Below are 22,344 nucleotides of genomic sequence, written 5' to 3'. Positions count from 1 at the left end.
TATCTGCGTTTTATGGGATTCTATTACCTTATTTTTGATTGTTTTAATCTTATACGAAAACTAAATTAAGATATTTTCCCAACATCTTCCTAAATTGAATTATGAATATATTATAAAAAGCTCTAAATAGGTTTTTTTAATTTGGTATATATTTTTGTACGATTTTAGAACTCTCCAATTACTTTATATAAAGATATTACATTAAACTTTCAAAGACTAAAGAAACTTAGTGGTTAAATAACATATTACGCAAATTATTTGCAGTCTACAGTCCCCAGTGCTTCAAAATATCTACAAACCACCCAAAATTCATATAATTTTTGTTTGTATATACTCCGCACACATTATCATAACCATAATAATATTTACTGGTTACATCTTGGAGTTTTTTGAAAACTCTACAAAGTCTCCACTGTGCGAAACTACAAGAAATCGCACAGCTAAGGGGTAACAACGTTTGTAGAATGGCGAATTTTATTATTTTAAAGCGATTGCAAAGTCTTCAAAAGCAAAAAACAAATTAAATCATCGCAAAATACTCTTAGCTTACACGGAGTCGCTCTCAAAAAAGTTTATATAATTTAAAACAAAATTTTGTATAAAAAAGTGTGATCTGATAGGACGCTTTAAATATATTTAATTCTTTAAAATAATATTCGTTTAAGATTTAATTCTTTATGTACCCACATAACAAAAACCCAATAAAATATTTTAATTTTTATTTTTAATCTTACGTATTTTACTGTCACAACTCCACCCACTTCTAGGGGAAAAGATTACATTACAACAACTTGTGTCAGCAAGACAATGTAAGCAAATTCCCAGTGGAAATTAAAAATACAATTTCCGTAACATTTTCTTTTTATTACCCAAATGCCATGTCTGTTGGACAGAAGTAAATGTTTATTGCCTTAAATGAGGTTAAAAGAAATGTGCAATCAGAGCGTTGTGGAGGTAAAACGAACGGCATTTATGGTGAAAAAGAGTGGAGAGAAGGTAAAGCGAATGTGACGGCGAACAGGTGCAGCGAAAATCTGGGTTAACATATGTAGTGACAAAAATGCTGGAGAAAAGCCTATGCAAGGTTTTCTATGTAATTTTATGGCTTTGAAGTTATTAATATTATCAGTTATATTTTAGCAAAGTCTACACACATCTCAAAACAATGAATCAGAATCTTAAGCTGTTAAAAATTAATGCAAGACTCGAAATAAGTACCTATGCTAACAATGAGTACCAATTATTTGCATAAATTTTTTAAATTTTTTTGTTTGATGCATTTTTCAAACTCTACACAGTAATTTTTTTTAAATTGGAAAACCTTTTTCATATTTTTCAAAGTCTTTTATGGTGAACAAACTTTTTTGATGTTTTTCAAAGTCTCCACAGCAATTTTTCTTTTTTTAAAGAATTTTTGTAATTTTTTTTTAAGAATTCTACAATAAAGCGTTTAATAAGCGTTAGGATCTGAGTTAAGCGTTTTTAATAAAAAATGTAAATCTTCTCCAATTTCATTTAAGCACTTAAATCGCTGCCAAATGTAATTCTTACGCAGAGCAAATCGCAAATCCTTATCATTTTATCTAATTTATACTTTTACCGCACAAAGCGCATGAAATGAAAAAGTTGAAGAAGCAGCAGCAGCAAGCCATATTACATTAAACTCGTCTTTACTGACGCATTTGCATGCAAAAAGGATTCGCAAATTACAGTTCATGCCATGAATTGGCGAACAGTAGATGTCAATACACTCGCGTCTGCTGATATGTGAAAATATGTGTACGTATGTGTGTGGATGTAAAAATTGAGGAATACAAAAACACAGTTTACTTTGCCATTTAAGGCGTACATTCAACTTTCACCTTCCAACCGCCGCCTGCAGCAAAGCAAACAAAATGACAGGAACAAAGCAAATTTAAGTCTCAGATAAGTAAAATTTAAAAGCCCGACAACGCCAGAAGGCAAATGAGAGTAAAATAAAATATTGTCTTTGTAAAGCATGCGAGATGCGGTGTTTGTTGTCGGCAGCCAACGGTTGTGTGCTTGAATGTGTAGGTGAATGATGACGCATGTATGTGAACATGAGTGTGGCTTTGTATGATATGTGTACGCATGTGTGTATGTATATGCATATATTTGTAAGCGCCTGTAGTTGAAATATTGCTCTATTAAAGTAAGTCAATTGCTATAAAATTGAAATCAATTCAATTAAAGTAAGAAAAAGAGCAAATAATGTGTGTGTGTGTGTATTAGGGTGGCACTAATATGTAGGTGAATTTTATTAGTATGATGATTTTTGGTGTCAAAGCAAGACATAAAATTACATATAATATATTTCTGTTGGACAAACAAAATGAACTCAAATGCGTAAAACTTAGAAAACAAATATTTTGAAGAATCAGAATCAGAAATCAGCTGTCAGTCAGCTAAAATCAATATCTTTCATATTTTCTCTAAACATCTTTGCAATTTTTTGTTGGTATGTTTGAATTTAAAAGATTGTGAAAGCCACAAAGTAAGCTAATTGACATATGAACTAGATTTTAAGAACTTCAGCGCCTAAAGGTATGCTCTATGTTATTGGCAAGTTTATCTTAATATGAAAAAGACTGTGATGAGGACAGGAATGGCACAAGAAACTTCGTTCATAAAGAGCCACTTCGAAATAAGCTTTAAGTTGCTGAGATTTCATTTGGAAAACCTAAGCTTCTATAGTGGGTAAAAATTTTGGAATAACCTTAAACACCATAATGTTTCTCACACTTTAATATTGTTCAGAAAAGTATGACTTCATAAAGTATGCAACCTTAAATAGTTTTTTAACGCCCAAAGAATATTTTTATATATAAAAATGAGAGCTCATAGCTTGCCCTTAAACATATGTATGCTAAAAGTTTTCAACTCTCGTATTTGCTTAAAATTTCATTTAATCCTCATTTGCTTTCTTTTTTAAAACTACAAGGTTATAGAGGTGAAAGTTCGTCTATAGCACCTAATAATATGCTAAAAGTTTTTAAAATCCTGCATTTGCTATGATTCAGCAATATTTTTAAACTCTTAAGCATACAGATATGATAGATATTATTGAAAAGTTTGAGAGCTGAAGTAGCTGCCATGGTTGCCATCATATCTCAGTCCGAAACTCTTTGAAATTTTTGGTTGGTATGTTTCGGATTCCCCACAGACACTTTTAGTATACTGTTGTCTGTGTTTCAATATCTAACTATCATTCTATGGTAACAAAAATATAATATTTTGTTCTTGTTAGTAAGTAATAGTAGGTGAAAGATTATGAAATTAGACATATAATCCAGAGGCCTGTTCAAGCTTTCATCACGCTGGGGGACTAATTAAGATATATGTGACACAAATTGTTACATTTTTATTAGTTCGGAATCACACCTATGGGATCTTACAACTCTCCAAGGGTCACGAAACAACGCAAAATCTCCAATGGCACTAAGTGTTCTTTTGACTTTCAGCCTCAGTAAAAAAACGCCTTTATCTTCATACAAAAAGTGTTGACCAAAATGTTAAGAAAGTAGTAATCGGCTCCCAAACATTTAAACTCGTTTTATCGAAATCATTTATTTTCAGAGTCGGGAGGAAATTTTCTTCGAAACGGTTGGACTGATCTACTTGATATTTTCACACGCCGTTCTTATATTTATTTGTCGTAATGAGCAAAGCAACAAGAATTTGGAACAATTTTGATTTTTTAAAACACCTCGAAGTGTAAATTTCTTTACAAAAGCTACTATTTCGGGGAAAATGCCAAAAATTCTAAATTTTGACTAGGAGGTCTTTTATTAGAAAAAAAAGGTTAGTTTTGGATTTGAGTTAATATTAAGCAAAACAACACCTTTTTTGGAGTTCTTCCCCAAGATCGAATACAAAATCATGGAAATCCAAAATTTTTCAAAATGAATCACCGATTATAAATTATTACAAAAGCGTACAAAATTTTTATTAATTTACTAAATAAAATGAGTTTTCATGACTTACAAGTGGCTGGATATAACCTCTTAAACAACACCTTATTCTACAATAACAATAATGAAAAAAGAAGCTAAATATTACATTCAAGGAACTTTAAAAATTGCAAGTTGCTCAAAGTGCTGAAGATTTTCCAAAAGGTGGTTAGCGTCATGGAAATATTTATAAACCAACCTCAACGAGTACCAGGAGACAACGAATTACAACAACAGCACTATACCTCAGTGGCAGACAGATGATATATATATTTCTACGCAAACATACGCACACACACATCTTTATTCTCAGTTATACAAATCATATCTGTCTGTGTGCGTTGGCGTATAGGTAACCAACTTGTTATTGCTACTGTCGCCTACTCCTTGAAGAGTAACGCTGCAGGGTGAACGTAAAAATTTTAACACAATAATAAGAAACTGTAAAATAGAATAACAAGGCATGTTGAAAAATTTGTCATTCGCATAGACACCTTGGGGGCAACACAAAGATTTACTATGCGGCCGCGTGAGCGACAGCATCGCCAAGAAGATATGACGTATTAGCTTGGAGAGACCTGTAGTATATACTATATAAATATGCACAGGTAAATATATGTTTACCTTTATGTGCATATCTAAGCAGAGCACTGAACTGCCACATTTCGACATGTCCCAAGTGGATTATGACGTCAAAAGTTATATGTATGTGTGTGTGTTGGTGTGTATGTGAGGACGTATGACAAGTCGTTGCCAAGGTATAAAAATTATATAAACATTGCATATGCATTTACAGCATATACAAACTGTCACTCGTTCTTTAAGGTAACAATTTGATAAGGCACAGCAAGCAACCAAGTTGTAGCAGATGAAATTATACGGAGAATATGCGCACCTCAGCGGCTTATATGGACATTTAGTCACGCACAAAGTACACAGGAGACAACGCATGCGGAAATGTAATAAATGAAGAAGATTCCGTGCAAGTAGGTACATGAGGAGACAGACAAAATGGCGAGCCAAAGCAAAAAACGAGTAGACACACAAAGAACAGGGTATAATTTATAACGATGCAGCAATTTATTTGAAGTACGAAGACGGAAGCGTGAGAGAAATAACAAAAATATGTAATTTTTGAAGTTTAAAGTAGTAGAGGAAAACAAATTTCAACAATCTTGAATGCCTTAAAGTAAGAAAATTAATAATAAACAGGCTTTAAGAGCTCAGACGCCTAAAGGTATGCTATATGCGATTAGGTACATTTATTTTAAGTTATAAGCTATAAAATTACTGCGAAATGCATAGAATCACACAAGAAACTACGCTACAACATATCTTTTGCGAAATATACTTTGATTTGCTGAGAATTGATTTTCTGAAAAAATAATTTTAAATTTGGGTCAAAATATTGTTAAAATGTTAATACTAGAATTATTTACAGATTATAATTGTGTCAGAATAGCATGATAAAATATTCTAAAGCATTCTACGACTATAAAAGTCTCCTAATCGTTTCCTACTTCCTAGACAATAACTTTACACGTAAAAATGTAGGTTCATATTTGGTCCCTAAAAGTATGCTGCCAATTTGGGCACTCATTTATTTACTCAAAAACTCATGTGTGACTCGCTTAAAAGTGCTACAATAATACAGACTCCTTACTTAGACTCCTTACTTTTCTGAGACAACTAAGTTAAAGAAAACAGTGAAAGTTCAATTATGGCTCCTAATACTATGCTAAAAAATTTTAAACTCCCTCATTTGCTTAAATTAGTAGTTTACTTAAAACTCTTATGTCGTTCAATTGTTATATTATACATATCATCAATAAGTCTAATAGCTGAAGTAGCTTAAATGGTTACCACCATATCTTATTTTCATTCAATAAAAATTTATGAAAATCGATGGTTTTACTTAATGATGATTTCCGAGAACATTAGTATATCTTTTAAAAAAAGTCTCCAACACACCAGTCAAAGAAAATACATAAGCAGCGAATATATAGAAACCCTAGAGATTTGTCTGCACTTTTTTAACTTTTTTTCTGCAGATATTTCATTTAGGCTTGAAGCAATTACTTAGATGCTTAGAATTCGAAAAAATTGTATGTAGTTGCCACGGTTATATTTTTCATATTAATTTTAATTTGGAAAAAAAATTTGAGTGGCCTACACAAAAAATTGTTAAAAGTTTTGCGAATCTCAAAAATAAAAAATATCTAATTTTCAAGAATTTGTTAAAAAAAATTTAAGAACAATTAAATAACCTCCATACAAAGTGTTTACTATTCAATTTTATATTTTTAATTAAACATATTTCAGTACTTCGACAAAATTAAATATTGGTAAAAAAAAATCATAAAAAATGTAAATACTATGATTAAAAAATTTTAAGCACGCAAGTAAAAAATATAAGAAATAATATAAAAAAATGTTTAAAAATTTATATACAACTTATATAAAAAATTTTATATTGATAAATTATTTTTTATAACCATTTTTGGCTTTTAATTTCTTACAAAAAGTTTTTATTTAAATTATTATTTTTAATACAAATAAAACTTAATTTTATATAAGTAAAAATTAAAAAAATTTCATATTGTTTAATGTTTTTTCAATATTTCCCTCTACACATACATACATATAAATATGGGTTTTTTTCACTTTCAACTATTTTTTTAATTTTAATTTTGCAGTTTTTACATACAAAAACTTTTAAATTTATATAGTAAAAAAACTTTAGTTTTTTTTTTTTGTTTGCATTTATTAACATTTTCCAATAATAATCTTTTTTTTTAGTTTTTAATATAATATATAAAAAGTATGCTTTTTAATAAAAAAAAAATTCCTATTGGAAATGGTTATGCTTTTTTATAAAAAAAAAAATTTTTAATAATCTTTTTTCTTAAATACACACAATTTTTTTACTTTTGATATTTCTCATAAAAGCTTTATAACATTTTTTTTTATTATTATTATTTAAGTCAATTTTTTTAATATTAAAATAAATTAAATTTTTTATACATATTTATAAATTATTTTCTTAAAATTTTTTCTTATTTATTTAAAATTAAAAATTTTTTAATTTTTTATAATATATATATTAAAAATTTTTAATTTTAAATTTTCATGAACTGTATTTACATTTTCTTTAATATAAATGGAACCACTTTATATCCTTCTTTGCAACTCGTAAATCTCGTAAATAAAATAATTTTTTATATATACTTCTAAAATAACATGTACATTAAAACAGCAACAATGCGACACTCATGAAAGTCCAAATAGTCTTAATTTAATATTCCTTGCCTTACCCAAAAATCCCTTTAACCACATAACAACTCATACTACTTATACATGTACATATATAGCAAATGTGTAAATTTTACAATAAACGCAAGTTCAGCTACATTCTAACATTCAAATGCATTAACACACCAAATTATGCTGATATTTTCAATTTCGCATGAAATTTCCATATATATTATAGTGCGCCGCATAATAAAAAAAAAACATAAACTGTATGTATGTGTGTTTGGTCATACTCATATTATAGCTATCTTTTCCCACATTTCTATAAACTTTCTAGACGTCAACAGTTTAGTCCCATTTCCCATTACCATTTCCAAAACCACTTGAAGTATTCGGCATTCAGTCTTCAGCTTTCACTCAACTTTTCCCCATTTACGGTTTGGTAACCAGCTTGGCCAACACAAGTTGCTGGCTGCGTCAAATAGCAAGTACTTTTCGTATTATCTTACAGCGCTGACAAACTCTTACGCCCAACATCTTTGACGTTTGATGCTTTGGAAGCATTCAAGCATTGGAAATCATAAAGATTTCGCCGGGTTTATGGGTAGTTTTACGCTTGCCTTGCTTCCATAAAAGGAGAGTCTGCTACACACGCATTGACATACACACCAAAACAGACGTACATTTGCTCGCGCTTAACCACAATATTTGACTGCCAGAGACCGCGTGTGCAAGTGTGAGGCTTTCATTTCGCATATTTCATAAACTTCTCACTTTGATGCCTTCACTCAACTTCGGCCGTGCAACTGTCAAACTGAAGGCGTTATCCTTGAGAGGCTGCGCTACTTCTGCTCGACTACATTTTACAGCCGTTAAGGAGTGTCGCAAATCTCATATTATTTTACGTCTGAATGGAGGTGTGTGTGTGTGAAATATAATCCTGAAAACTTATTTTTGGATTTATTTTTGGTAAGGTAGGTTTGGTAGGTAGCAGAAAGGAACTGTTGGGTAGAGCGAAGAATGTAGCACATCAAGAAAGAACATTAAAAATAAACAAAATTCGTAACAATATAATTTACAATAGGTGTGGTGGTGCCGCCCCTTTTTCTTAAATACTTTATATTAGTTTTTGAGCACAAACTGTTTCTCTGAGTCCTCTGTCAAAGCACAATACGGTTTTGAAGCTCTTAAACTGCAGTGAGATACAAAAGAGCGAGAGAAAATGAGATCTATCAGTTTTCATACTATTATGCATGCTTGTTTTTGGCTATTGGAATCGTACAATCGGCCATTAAAGCCTTAGAATGCTCAAAACCTTCAAGCAGATATCCTTTAAAGAAAATTACGTCATTAGCGCCAAGACAAACAAATAAATGAAAACCTCGCTCTTTGGCGTTACGATACAATATGACGTCTGCAGATATAATCTCAGAGAACGCTAAATGTATGATCCAACGAAAATGAAGCAGTCTTGAGTATATATTTTCCACTGTCCTTCTCTATATCTCTTTCTTTCTTACACTCTCTCCTACCAAACTAATTCCAAAGTTCCAAGCTCTTTCTTTTACGAAAAATTTGCTGGTAATATCGCTAAGTTCCGCAGTCAGATGTGATTAGTATCAGTGTTGTGACACCTTGAGTATATTTCCCCCTCTCTCTTCTTATATATTGTTCTATATAAATTTGTCTCGCGCTCCCTCTTCTTCCAAACCATTATTAAAAGTATTATTATTTTGTAAACTCCTCCGAAACATGTTTTGTTATTATCACTTTGTTGTTGATTCAGTTCAAAATCAGTGCTGTGACGGCGAGGGTATATCTCCTCCTCTCTCTTCATATACGTTATTTCATATATCTTTTTCTTTCCCCTAAAGCCCTAATAAGTCTTGAGTATATATTTTTCTGTCTCTTCCTTAATATTATTCTAACTATCTTTCTCTCTCACTCTCTCTTCTTCTAAACTATATAAAGCCCTAATAAGCTTTTCCGAAAAATTTCCTATATTATCACTTAGTTCCTGAGTCAGATATAAGTCAGTGTTGTGAGCCTTTGGGCATATCTCCTCTCTCGCTCTAGTTCTGTTAATATCTTCCTCTCTCACTCAAAATATTAGCAAGGCTGCATAAAACTCTGGAAAATTTCCTGATATTATTGCTTAGTTTTCGTGACATATGTATATACATTAGGTAGTGCTGTGACGCCTTGAGTGTATTCCCATCTTTCATCATAGATCTTTCTCTCTCCTTCCAAACAGTTTCCAAAGCGCTAATAAACAACTCCGGCAATTACAAGTCAGTCTCTCATTGCGGCTTGAGTAGATATTTTTCATTCTCTTGCTTTATATATTTTTATCACTCACCCTCTTCTTCTCCCAAACTTCTAAGAAAAACTTGCTGATATTATCGCTCAGTTCCTGAGTCAGTTATGAGTCAGTCTTGTGGTGGCATAAGAATTTAATATCTTAAACTTTAATAGCTTAAACTTTTACAGTAATTAAATACAAATTAAGCAGCCGATCACGGAATTTTCTTTTAAGGATTTCTGTCAATTCTAGAGAACCTTCTAAAATCTCTATAGTCAGCAAGATTATTTCTACTATCAAACAGATATTGGTGTAGGCACAACTTTCCACAACACCCGTTTTCGCACTAAACTACCCACAATCAACCCGCATTTCAAACCTAATTTATTTATCAAGTATTACTATTTATATAACCGTAGCTGTATATACACATACATAAATCTTTGAAGCACAGTGTAAATAAAGTTATATTTTTAGTTATGAAAAGATTTCTGCGCAAACACTTCATTTCATTAATCAGCCCCCTCACATTCCATCTCTGTTAAGCATTTGCATACTTTACGACTCGACGTTATCTATTTTACTTATGACTATTGTTGTATTGTTTTATTTTGTTACATAATTGTAAACTTATTTGCTAGTAAGCAGATTGAGGAAATTGCAACTTTTTCAAACGCAACAACAAATCTGGTTTATGCAAGTTAAAAGCATACCCGCAGACATCAAAACTGCCAACGAACAATTGAACCAAGCCAAATGTAGTTAATTTAGCTCCTAGTCTTTATATATATATATCTATATGTACACATAAATCTTTTTACTTGTTGACTTGGCAAATATGAAAACATTTGCTCATGCACATAACTGCCTTTGACTGTAATGCTGAGAGCACACATTTAGGCGTAATTCAATAATCCTTGATTCAATAGCTGCTGGCAAATATTAATTGATAGATTAAGACTAGTTGTAACATAGGCATTAATTTCAAGGAAAATTTTGACAGCCATTTCTAGTGATTCCAAATCACTAATATAATTGATTAAATTTGTTGTTTTAATAGTAGAGAATAATATGAGTATAGAAAGGCTGTTAAATTGTGCCAACAATTAATTTAATACCCTGAATAGAGTATATCAAGTATGCCACGAAGTTTGTAACACTCAACAGAAAATGTTGGGATCTAATAAAATATAGAAACATATAAACATATAAATTATCAACGTGTCGAGTTGATTCGACTTAACCAAGTCCGTGCGTTCGTCAATATATACGCATAATAGGCCCGTAGTTTACGAGTCCTTCATCTGCAATTTTAAATAGGTCATTTTCTTTTAAAGAAACTTGCTATTGGTCGGAACCATCTATAGCACATAGATGCAATACGAACTGATCTATCAAAATCACGTTCTTGTAAGGAAAACTTTTTCATTTTAAAAGATATCTTCACGAAATTTGGGATAGCTTATTTTCATTGGTCACGCTACAATAGCCGAGCATATTCTTAACATCGAAACACTATAGCTTATTGCTGCCATACAAAGTGATTGAAGGAAAAGTTATAATTTGAAGTGTTCCGCTCTATGATTATGTTGAAAAATAGCAAACAAAAAATTAAATAACGCTTAAAAGTATGTAAAAGCTCATTAGTTCGAATATCATATGTCTCAACAAATTAACGGCGCTCAAAAGTATGGAACATCCAATATTTTTTAAATTATATGGCGTATGCATTAATTCGTGCGGTTTTTTTACGAAAATTAAGACTTTATTGTGAAAAAATTGTTATACATTTAATGTTCAAAGTATTGCCCATCGAAAGCTATGATGTTTGCCCATCTTTCTTTCAGTTTGTGGATCCCATCCCAAAAGAAATTCTCCGGCTTGGAGGTCAAGAAAGAATCAATCCAATTTCTGATACCCTGTTCTGAAGAGAAGCGTACTCCGGTGAGGGCATTCTGCATTGATCTGAACAAGTGGTAATCGGAAGGTGCTATATCTGGGCTATAAGGCGGGTGAGGTAGAACTTCCCACCCACAGTTTTCCAAATAGTTTTTAACTGGCCTTGCAACATGTGGCCGAGCGTTGTCATGATGAAAAATTATTGATTCGTGTCTGGTCGCATATTCTGGTCGTTTTTCCGCGATGGCCTTTTTCAAACGAATCAATTGTTTTCGGTAGAGGGCCCCATTATTGATTATTAATATCGTCTGACCCGATTTCAATAGCTCATAATAGAGCACACCCTTGTGGTCCCACCAAATACATAGCATAACCTTAGCAGCATGGAGATTCGGCTTTGCCGTGGATGTTGGTGGTTGGCCGGGCTTCACATACGATTTCTTGCGCTTTGGGTTATCATAATGAATCCATTTTTCATCGCCAGTTACAATCCGATGCAAAAACGACTTCTTTTGGTGGCGTTGAAGCAACATTTCCGACATGCAGAATCGACGTTCGACGTCTCTTGGCTTTAATTCATAAGGCACCCAATTTCCAAGCTTCTGGATGAATCCTAATGATTTTAATCGTCTGGAAACGGTTGCTTGATCAACTCCTAATACCTTTGCAAGTTCTTCTTGCGTCTGGCATGCATCTGCGTCGAGCAATGTCTCCAATTCTTCGTCTTGAAGTTTGTTTGGCTGTCCGGGTCGTTCTCCGTCGTCTAAGTCGAAATTGCTACTTTTAAACCGTGCAAACCACTTCTGGCACGTTCGTTCGGCTAAAGCATGGTCACCATAAACGTCCAGTAAAATACGATGGCTTTCGGCAGCACTTTTCTTCATGTTAAAATAATGAAGAAGAACTCCCCGCAAAAACACTTTATCTGGTACAAATTTCGACATTTTCAAATGAATGAAACAAATTGTTGTTCACGCTCAAACAATTTATATCTACTGAAAACGACGCGAAATGGCAGTACCTTTGAAATGAATATAGCCACAGATGAATACGACGCGAAATAATACTAGTAGAGCCCTCTCTTAGAAAACCGCACGAATTAATGCATACACCCAATATTTAAATTGAAACGGACTCCGAAAGTTTAAATTTCTTTCTCTCAAATTTTATAAACTGAAATAAAGCTAATTGGCGCTTAGAAGTATGCAACAGATAAACTTTTTTTTAATATTAAATAAATACAATTTTGTAGCAGTTTAAATAATTCTCTCTTGAATTTGAAACAGCTCATATTAACTACGTTGGCGCTCAAAACTATGCAACATTTTTTTTTATATGATATGAGTGTTCTGTACCAGTAAAAACATATAATATATGTAAAAACCTCATTATTTTGTAACTTCGTGTTTAAAACTAATTAATTTTCATATCTTTTTATTTTTAGACCGTTGAAGATCTCGAAAATCGTTGCATGGAAGCGGGCGTCGAAATCGTCACAAGACAATCATTTCTATCCGATCCAACAGATGCGGTACGCAACCTACGCCGACAAGATGCTCGCATCATAGTCGGCCTATTCTATGTCGTGGCCGCGCGGCGTGTACTTTGCGAAATGTACAAGCAACAACTATATGGACGGGCGCATGTGTGGTTTTTTATTGGTGAGTAAACAAGCTAAAACTTTTAGATTATAATTTTTTTTTTTAAATAAATAAATTAAAACCTATATTAAAAAAAATTAAAATTAATAAGTAAATAAGTACAATAATTCTAATAAAATAGCCATTAGGATTTGCATAATTAAAATAAATTTCTTCTATTGGAAAATACATAGTGGTCAATAATTAAAACGTCATCAATATAAAATGTCAACTAATTTCAAAACCAAAAGTCCCGCATTCCTCATAAATAAATCACTAATTCTTTCAATCTCTATATCTATCTCTAATCTCCAATCTCTACGCTATCACTCAAAGCGCAATTAAGTATTTGTGAAAGTGTGTCCTTAAATCGCCACTAAACCATTAGCTACTAATTTCCCAACAACGCGCTCTCCATTCACTTTCTGTTTCACTTTCTGTTTCACTTTTTGCCCAGTTCTCTCAAGTCCCTTCCCGCTCGTGGCATTTGTTGCCATGACAAATGACCCGAAATACCTTCAGCGCCAAATTGATTTGTCACATTTTCCACTTTATCCTTTTATACTTACGACCCTTTATATTTACTGTAATTTGTTGTTGCTGTTTTTTATGAAGCCCAACTTTAATACGAAAGCGCATAGTTAACCTTTATGCAGCGATTTGCATATATTTTTAAGTTTAGCTGTCAGGTAAATTCCATTTTAGAGCGCTAATCCTCTCGCACATTCTCACACGCCGCGCATTTTAGAGTGTGCTGCTATTTACAGGGTTGCCAACTTGTTTTGTTATTGTCATAATTTGTTTTATAAAAATCATCGTTACAGATAGCTATCTGAAAGCTAAAGGCCTCTCAAATATATTAAGCGACACCTACAATACATTAAGGTATAACCTAAGCACCGTTTCTCTAGCGTCATGAACACTGTCATCTAAGATATCTAGCTCTGATGATCAGATTCGTTTTCTTAACCTAACTTTAGATGGAATTGATAGCACTACCTAATAACACAAACTGAGGACCTTTTTTAAAAAATAAAGGAGTGAATCTAAAGAATTATCTAATTATAAAATCTCCTTAATTTACGGAAAGTAAACTCAAATCCTATAATATACAAAGAGTTTCAAAGTTTTCTAAAATCCACTCTTTGAAAAACCCGTTGTAGTACAAAAATTGTTCAGGAATAAAATTTGGCATTCAGGAATTCAAAGGCTCTCTTGAAAGCATCTACTGCTTTACTTTAGGGCTATATCCACTTGGGAACTAATAAATTTTCGTTTTTTTTTTTTTGTTAAATTGAAATATTTTCCGGTTTCCTCCAAACGCTGTTTTCAGAGTCGGTGAAAAAAATTTCTCCGAAACGGCTTTACCGATCGATTTCAAAATTTCATTATACCTTCGTAGATATATAAGTATATCAGATCACGATAAAGGGTACAAACTTTTTGATAATATTCTCGATTTTTTAACCCCTCTGATGTGTAAATTTTGTCAAAAAAACGAAATTTTGTGAATGCCGCTATTTTGTCTTTAAACAACAATTTGCATAGTCCTTCACTCATAACCTATTTTCAACTAAGGTTTTAAGATTTTTTTCTTGTTTTCGGATTTGGTACAATTTTAAACGAAAAAATCGTTCGCAAAGCCAGACTGTTTTTTCGGGGATCCACTTAGAGATCGACTACCGCATCAATGGCATCCCAAATTTTCAAAATTGATCGCCGCTTATTGGGATTGGCATGGCAACTCTGTCTGCTCGAGTCCAACTGAAACGGACGTGCAATGCTGGAATGCACAGCAACATACCTTTCTTGCACACCAATTTTAGCATTTTCCACAGCAACAACAGCAATAAAATTAACAACTAAAATCAGAAATAAAAAGCGCAACAAGAACAAAAGCCCTCGACGCAATAACAAAAACTATTTTCATTCGAAAAATGTTTGCGATAACATTGCTGCCACCTTTCCTGCAGCTGCTCTTGACATTACAATCCAGTAATGCTTCATTTCACTTGTGCTGCGGAGTGTAAACTTTAGTGCTAAAATTTCCGTTTTTTACTTGAGCTTTCTCTAATTTTTCGATTGGTCACGTGCCGCACGTTTTTCGCATAAAATTCTAAATTAACGTGGAAGGGAGCAAGCGAGTGAGTTGTCTTTGTATAATATATATATAGATATACATATATACATATATATATATTTAGAGTGTAATATCTAAAATTCGGCGTAAGCTTTAAAAAGCTCGCTGCTCTCCTACTAACATACAAAATTGTAGATTTTTGTTTTCGTTATACGCTAAACAGGGTATGTTAATTTTGCTACGAGGTTTATAACACGCAGAGGGAAATGTCGAAGACGTTAAAGTTATATATGTATTAGAGTGGAGCGAAAAAAAATTTTTTTTTTGCTTATCCTAAGGTAATATTTTTAGATTATAAAAAATGGAAATTTTTGGAAAAGAAAAATTTTTTTTAACATCTAGAGGCGGCCCGGCCCACTCACTTTTAAAGTAAATTTCGAGTTAAAATTTTTTTTTTGTTTAAACTCTTCTTATTTATATAAAAAATACCGAATTTGACGGTTTTTGACTCAAAATTTATTTTAACGCTTAAGGAAAGCATATTGTAGTTTAAGACTGTTTTTTTTTACCTTTAGTAATAACCACAAAAAAAATGTTTTTTCTTCCAAACATTTTCTTGTTTTATAATCTACAAATTTGACCTTAGGCTAAGCAAAAAAAAATAATTCGCTCCACTCTAATATGTGTAAATCACCAGCGTAACGAGCTGAGTCGATTTAGCCATGTCCGTCCGTCTGTATATACGCGAACTAGTCTTTGAGTTTTTAAGATTCCGATCTGGACACGTTCTTTTCTCTATAAGAAACTGTTCATTTGTCGAAAACGCCAATATCGGACAACTATAGCATATAGCTGCCATTTAAACTGACCGTTCAAAAAAAAAAGTTCTTGTATGGCAAATGTTTTTATTTGACATGCTATCTTCACTGATTTCGGTATGCATTATTGGCAAAAGCAACACAACAATCTCCGAATATATTATTCAGATCGAAACACTACAGAATATAGCTATCATACAAACTGATCGACCAAAATCAAGATAAAAATCTCTTTATACCCTTTAATGCTATAAGAAATGCACCTGTGAAGGGTATTATTGCTGTGGTGCAAACGAAGTTAACGCTTTTTCATATTTTATTTGGCTTTGCTGAAAATTTTTTAGTTTGTTTCGGCTGAACTGTTCTATATTATTTTGTTTTACCTGTTGTTGTTGTTGTTGTAGCGGCAGAATTTCACCTCGTCTTCTGCGTTTATTGGATTAAGCTGTTTTACGCTAGTGAATATTACTGCGTTGTTTTTATTATTTTTTGCTTTTATTGCTGTTGTTGTTTTTGATACTCGCCGTGTAACTACGTTGTTCTGCTTTCCATTATCCTGTTTTCATTGCCATTATTCGCTTTATCATTATATTTGGCTATTTTCTACTATGCAGCTGTTGTTGATTTTATTGTTGTTGTTCGAAAAACAAGCGAAAACTTTTATTCAATTCTCTTCGAACTCACTTAAATTGCTCACTAATAAATTTACCTTTTTGTGTGACATGATTGATGTATATTTGGCAATCCTCTTAAGTGAACGGTAAAATGCGGTTATTCAGTCGCACATGCACAAACATACCCGAGTGTACATAAATACATATATATATTAGTATATAAAGATATATTAAGTGCCTTTTAATGCAGCAACCGCAAGCAAATGCTGAACTTCCTGAGTGTACTTCAAAGTAGTTTAAAAGTATTTGAAATCTAATCAAATGAGTAGTGGAAAATTACAAATTTAAGATCAAGAACAGGTAAATTAGTTTAAAATAGAAAAAATTAGAAATGTATTATATTACACATTTGAGAAGTTGAATTTGAAAAATGCATGTGATGATTGGTTTCGAATTTTGACCGTTCGTTAGTCAGAAGTACTTTTATACCTAGTTAATTTAGCAAAAAGTTTAAAATAAGATATACGGAAAATTAATTTAAAATTATTCTCTAGAAAACTGAATTGCAAACAAAAATTTTAAAAGCGCTACGATAATTTTAGGTTTTGAACAACAAACAAAGTCAAAATTTGGCCTTTAAATCATCTTGTACTACATATTTTATTTTAATAAAATAGCTATATAAAAAGCTTCAAACAGAACAACCAAATATTTCAAAAGGGGTATGTGACTCTGCTAAATATTAGAAAAACCGCCTGATTGTAGGCAACGAGTTAGAAAGGTTATTTATGACTAATGATAAGCAAAAACTATAACATACATTTAGGCTGATTTCCACTTAGCATAATGACATAAAAACAGATAAGAATGTAAATATGGTATTTGGATATTTATGTGCATACAATTCGTGCATAAATATGATGAAGACCCGCTCAATTTTCAATAGAATTATTTTGTAAAGATATTGTCGTCTTCAAAGTCTCTGTAAGTAGACTACAATTATTGTAAAAAATCATTAAATGACTGAAGTAATTATTTATATCAACTGTAGTCTGATAGTGTTATAACAATGTCATCAATCTGCTAGTTCCCAAAGGATGATAAAGCTAATTTTCTGATCAAAATTGACCCGGATTGGCAAAAAAACAACTTTAACATATTTTAAAATATATTTTTGATATCACCAACAAAATAGGCATGCTAACGCTAAATGAAATTTTCCATACAATTTTTATAAGCCTTGTGCCTTCAGCGAATTTTGTTTTCATTCAGTTTCGGCTCATTTTTAGAGCGCCATTTGCTAGATTGTTGGACAGTTTGAATGTCCTATTTATAAATACACATCTCGTCATTAGTACTGCTATATTTGATGAGTGTCGGATCGTCAGCTACGTTTTCGAATATCTCTTTTGCTACCTCTAGTCGACGTCATTTTTGAAAAGGTTTGAGGTTTTTGGGTACAAATCTAACGTTGACACTCTTGATATCCAAAACCGAAAAGTGCTGAGTTGGCCTATAAGAGATGTTGAGTTGATCAGTTATCGGAGTCCAGGTCAAATTTGATATCTATATAAAAAAGAAGAGAGGGGAAATGTCCACAACAAGTGGCTCTACGTAACCGATATTTATATACAAGTAACTAGACAATGATTGTGAACTCGGCCACGTTTCTCAAATTATATGGGGGTCTACGTAACCGATATACATATATCTAGAAAAATAACATAAAGACTAAGAAATAATACTAAGAAGTTTCTTAGTTTTACAAGTACCTATATGGTATATACTTTAGTAGCCTGAGTGGTAACCAAGTTTGAAATGAAGTATCATCGTAAAAACAATTTTTCGAACGCTAAACTAGGTCTTATTCAGCTTATTTTTTATATGAAATATCATCTGCTTTCTCCCTCATTCTCTTTATATATCTTTCTGTTACTCTACTCTCTTCGAAACACCCTCTCATTGCCTCTATCTCTCTCAATCAATACTCTTCGAAACTCATTAACGCTCTTTCTACTGTAACTATTCAGTTCTACTAACTTCTAATGCGCTGCAATAAAATATATAGTACGAATATGTAATATAAAATGAACAGTCCTTAAACATTAAATTCCCATACATTAATGAGATCGCTGCCAAACATTTAACAGTTGAACCCTACCACACCGGGCAAGTTGCTTTAAAAATGGCTCACATTCAACAATACAAAACCCGGCAAATGGCTTAAGTCGCCAACAAAAAATCGATAGAAATTGATTTCATCGTTTTGTTGCCATTTGGCGAGAGTGAAATATGCGCTCTTTAGCCCAGCTGTTAGCCAAATGGCTATTTCGTAATATTGCTACACTTCCTTTTTTTTCTCTCCGACTTTGCTACCTTTTCCATTCGTTTTTACTTATTGCCGGCGACAAAATAATTTCAGGTATTTTCACATTAATGGCAGCAATAAATAATTCGCAAAACAAACAAAATTGTAAAGGATTACGTGGAGTTTAAGTGCTGTGGTGGGTAATTTACAATTGTAGTGGAGTAGTAGGTATGCGCAGAAAATGATTGAGAGCGAATGCGGTGATAATATGACAAGGTCAGCGCATTAAAAGTGTGTTATGGGTGTTTAATGCTGTGTGATGTACATATGTATGTTAAATTGTTGAAAAATATGCAAGTTTGGAGGTAGTAGCGAGGTAAAAATTTTAGTTACATAGAGAGGTGAATGAGACTACCTCAAAATGCGTGAGCTTTCATCCCTTTTATAATACAAGCGAACTAGTCCCTTAGTTTTTCAGATATCAATCTTAAATTTGGCATACTTCCTTTCCTCCCACAGAAGCTGCGCATTTATTGGAACCGATGATATCAAACCACTACAGCATATAGCTGCAATACAAACCGATTTATCAAAATCAAGTCCTTACATGAAAACGTTATTTGACAAGTTTGACAAAAATCAAGTTATTTTATGATAAACTTTTTTATTTGAAAAGGTACCCTCACAAAATTTAACACAGATTATTGCCTAAGAATGTATTACAATTTCCGAACAAAATCGAAATTAAGATTTTTTTATACCCTTTTGTGCTGTAAGAAATGCTTCTGTGAAATGATAATACCATAATTATTATTATTTAATTATTTTTTATAATTTATTTAAACTTTTTTATCATAATTATTATTTTTTTAGTAAAGATATATACTTTTCGACTTTTTTATATACTTAAAATAATAAAAATTATGTCTGTTTATATTCTGTTTAAGTGCGAAACTTTTATCCACGCAATTCTTGCATAAAAAAACTCGTATACCGTTAGTGAGCCATTCACAGCTAAGCAAAAAGTGCATGGCGAAAGTCATAAGTTCTTACGTGAAGTTTCTTTACGTATATGTATGTGTTAGAAATCGCGTAAAACGTTGAAGATAAATGCCATTATTGCGTAGCACCAAAATATCTTCACTAAAATGTTGCAGCTGCGCAAGGTTGCGGTAAAAAGTTTTGAAACTCTGGATTAGCAAAGTTTTATTGGCAGAAAAACACATACATTCGCACATATGTGTATGTACATACATACTTACACGTCATACATATACACCGTTACATAAATATATAAAATATAGAGAACAAATGTATATAAACAGCTATGTATATATATCTAAACATTATATTAGCAACATATGTATATATCTTCAATATATAATCGAATATAATAATAGCATGTACGCCATTAAATGTATCCCTGTGCGCCTGCAATACACATACCAGCACCCAAATTACTCACACTTTTCGCTCCTCATAATCAACCAGCTTTGTATGCACAGGACTTCTTTCATTTGTTTTACTTGCTTAGACAAAACTTTTCCACTTCATATTCGCACATATGCACGCAAGCACCTACGCAACTGTAACTGTATACATACTATTACCGCTATATAAAAGTATGCTCACTTTAACTTTTGTGTAACGGAATCGCCAACTGCACTCATTGCGGCGAGTTTCTACTCTTAATTCGCCCATCGTGAGTCGTTCTCATTTTTATAGCCAGTAATCATTTTCTGAATGTACATACATCTATACTTGTATACATATAGGTATATATGTATCTGTGTATTATGTTATTCATATGTAATCATCGTTATGCTGATTATTATTACTTCTCATTTACATATACATATAAATTTGATGGGTTACTTCAGAAGTACACTAAAGATTTTATCTCAACAAAATGTGGTTTAACTCGTGTTGTATTTGTATAAAAGTCTTATAAACAATATATATAAAATATATATAAAGGAAGAAACCCCATTAACTGCGGTTGCTGCAAAAGTATAATAGCCTTCACAGGTGCATTTATTATAGCATAAAGGATATAAAATGATGTTTATCTTGAATTTGAAAGGTCAATTTGTAGGATAGCTCTATAGTGCTCCGATCTGAACAATTTCTTCAGAGATTGCACCATTGCTTTAGGCAATAAACTATGCTGAATTTCTTGAAAATACTTCGTTAAATGAAAAAGTTTTCCATACAAGCTCTTGATTCCGATCGTTCAGTTTGTATGCCAGCTATATGCAACAGTGGTCGGATATCGGCGGTTCCGACAAATGAGTAGCTTCTTTTGGACAAAAAGCCATGTGCAAAATTTCAGAACGATTTCTCAAAAATTAAGGAACCTGTTCGCGTACACAGGGCTTAATCCACTCACTTCGCTGATCATTTATTTATAAAGCCTCCGACGCTTAAATACAAACGTGTTACAAAAGTCGTGGCAGACTTGACGTAATATATCCTGTTCAGGGTAGAACAAGAACTAATTTTTTGTAATACAATGGTTTCCTGTTCATCATTTACACTAAGAACAGTTCCACAATTCGTTCACGCGATGTTGGGGTGGGCGCATGTTACATGGCACCGGAACGAGTCCTCCTTTCTAACCAGACTAAGCTACTCATCGCAGCAGCATTTGGCAAATACAAGCTTGTTACATTAATTAATTCGAGTCTACTAACCTGTTTTTTCTATGGGAACCAACCAAAAGTATTAAAAAATAAGGTACCAGAGCGGCATGTTTTCAGTTTATCAGTAGATTAGTATCAAGCCTATTTTACTTCTTATAGTAGCATATTGTCCTCAAAAACTGCTAAGATAGTCTTTAGAAAAATTATCTATATTCAGAACTGATCAATTTTATAGTATCAACAAATTGAACTAATGACTCACATATCTTTCTCACACAATTCTATAAATGCTTGACTCAGTAGTTTGGTGCTGCCGTTTTCTTTCCTGTAGTTTTCAAATAAGTCAAAAATTTCGATAAATCGCCGAGTGTAACCCAGGAGCTAAAATTGCGCAAAAACCGCTTTGAACCTAATAATAAAACCGAAAGAAAAAGAAGCTATATGTGTGGGTACCACACGAGTCAACGCAAAAACAAACCTTATAGACCAAAATTTTCATCTATGAGTTGCTGATGAATCACAAAAAATTGATCCATATAAAAAACGGACGCTCCCCTATGACCAAACTCTTGATTCCGACCTGCTGATTACTGTCAGTAATTGGCCCGTCTGTAGTAGTAATAACCCAGTAGCTGTCCACTTTGGCCAAAAGGAGAGCAATTGATTTTTATCGGAACAACACTTGTTACCAGAAACCCTGATAGCTTGGTTGACAGGTATCCACCTTATGGTACGAATCAGGTACAAACTAAGTCAAAAATTCAACTCAAAAGAAGCTTGCTCATGCCGAACCAGTATTGATGTGTTTGTCAAGCATC

At 32.5% G+C, this 22,344-nt stretch overlaps 1 protein-coding gene across 1 annotated transcript in view; it reads left to right on the top strand.

The window, feature by feature from the left end:
* The window catches only part of GABA-B-R1 (gamma-aminobutyric acid type B receptor subunit 1), a 338,659-nt gene that overhangs the window by 252,488 nt on the left and 63,827 nt on the right, over positions 1-22,344 (top strand). The window contains exon 5 of the mRNA XM_070107139.1: positions 12,869-13,085. Within this exon, the coding sequence (XP_069963240.1) occupies positions 12,869-13,085 (217 nt within the window). The remainder of the gene's footprint in view (positions 1-12,868; positions 13,086-22,344) is intronic.

The sequence above is a fragment of the Bactrocera oleae genome, chromosome 3 (genome assembly GCF_042242935.1).
Source record: "Bactrocera oleae isolate idBacOlea1 chromosome 3, idBacOlea1, whole genome shotgun sequence".
NCBI lineage: Eukaryota > Metazoa > Arthropoda > Insecta > Diptera > Tephritidae > Bactrocera > Bactrocera oleae.
Note: the sequence above shows the minus strand (reverse complement) of the source record. Positions and strands in the feature narration are given on the sequence as shown.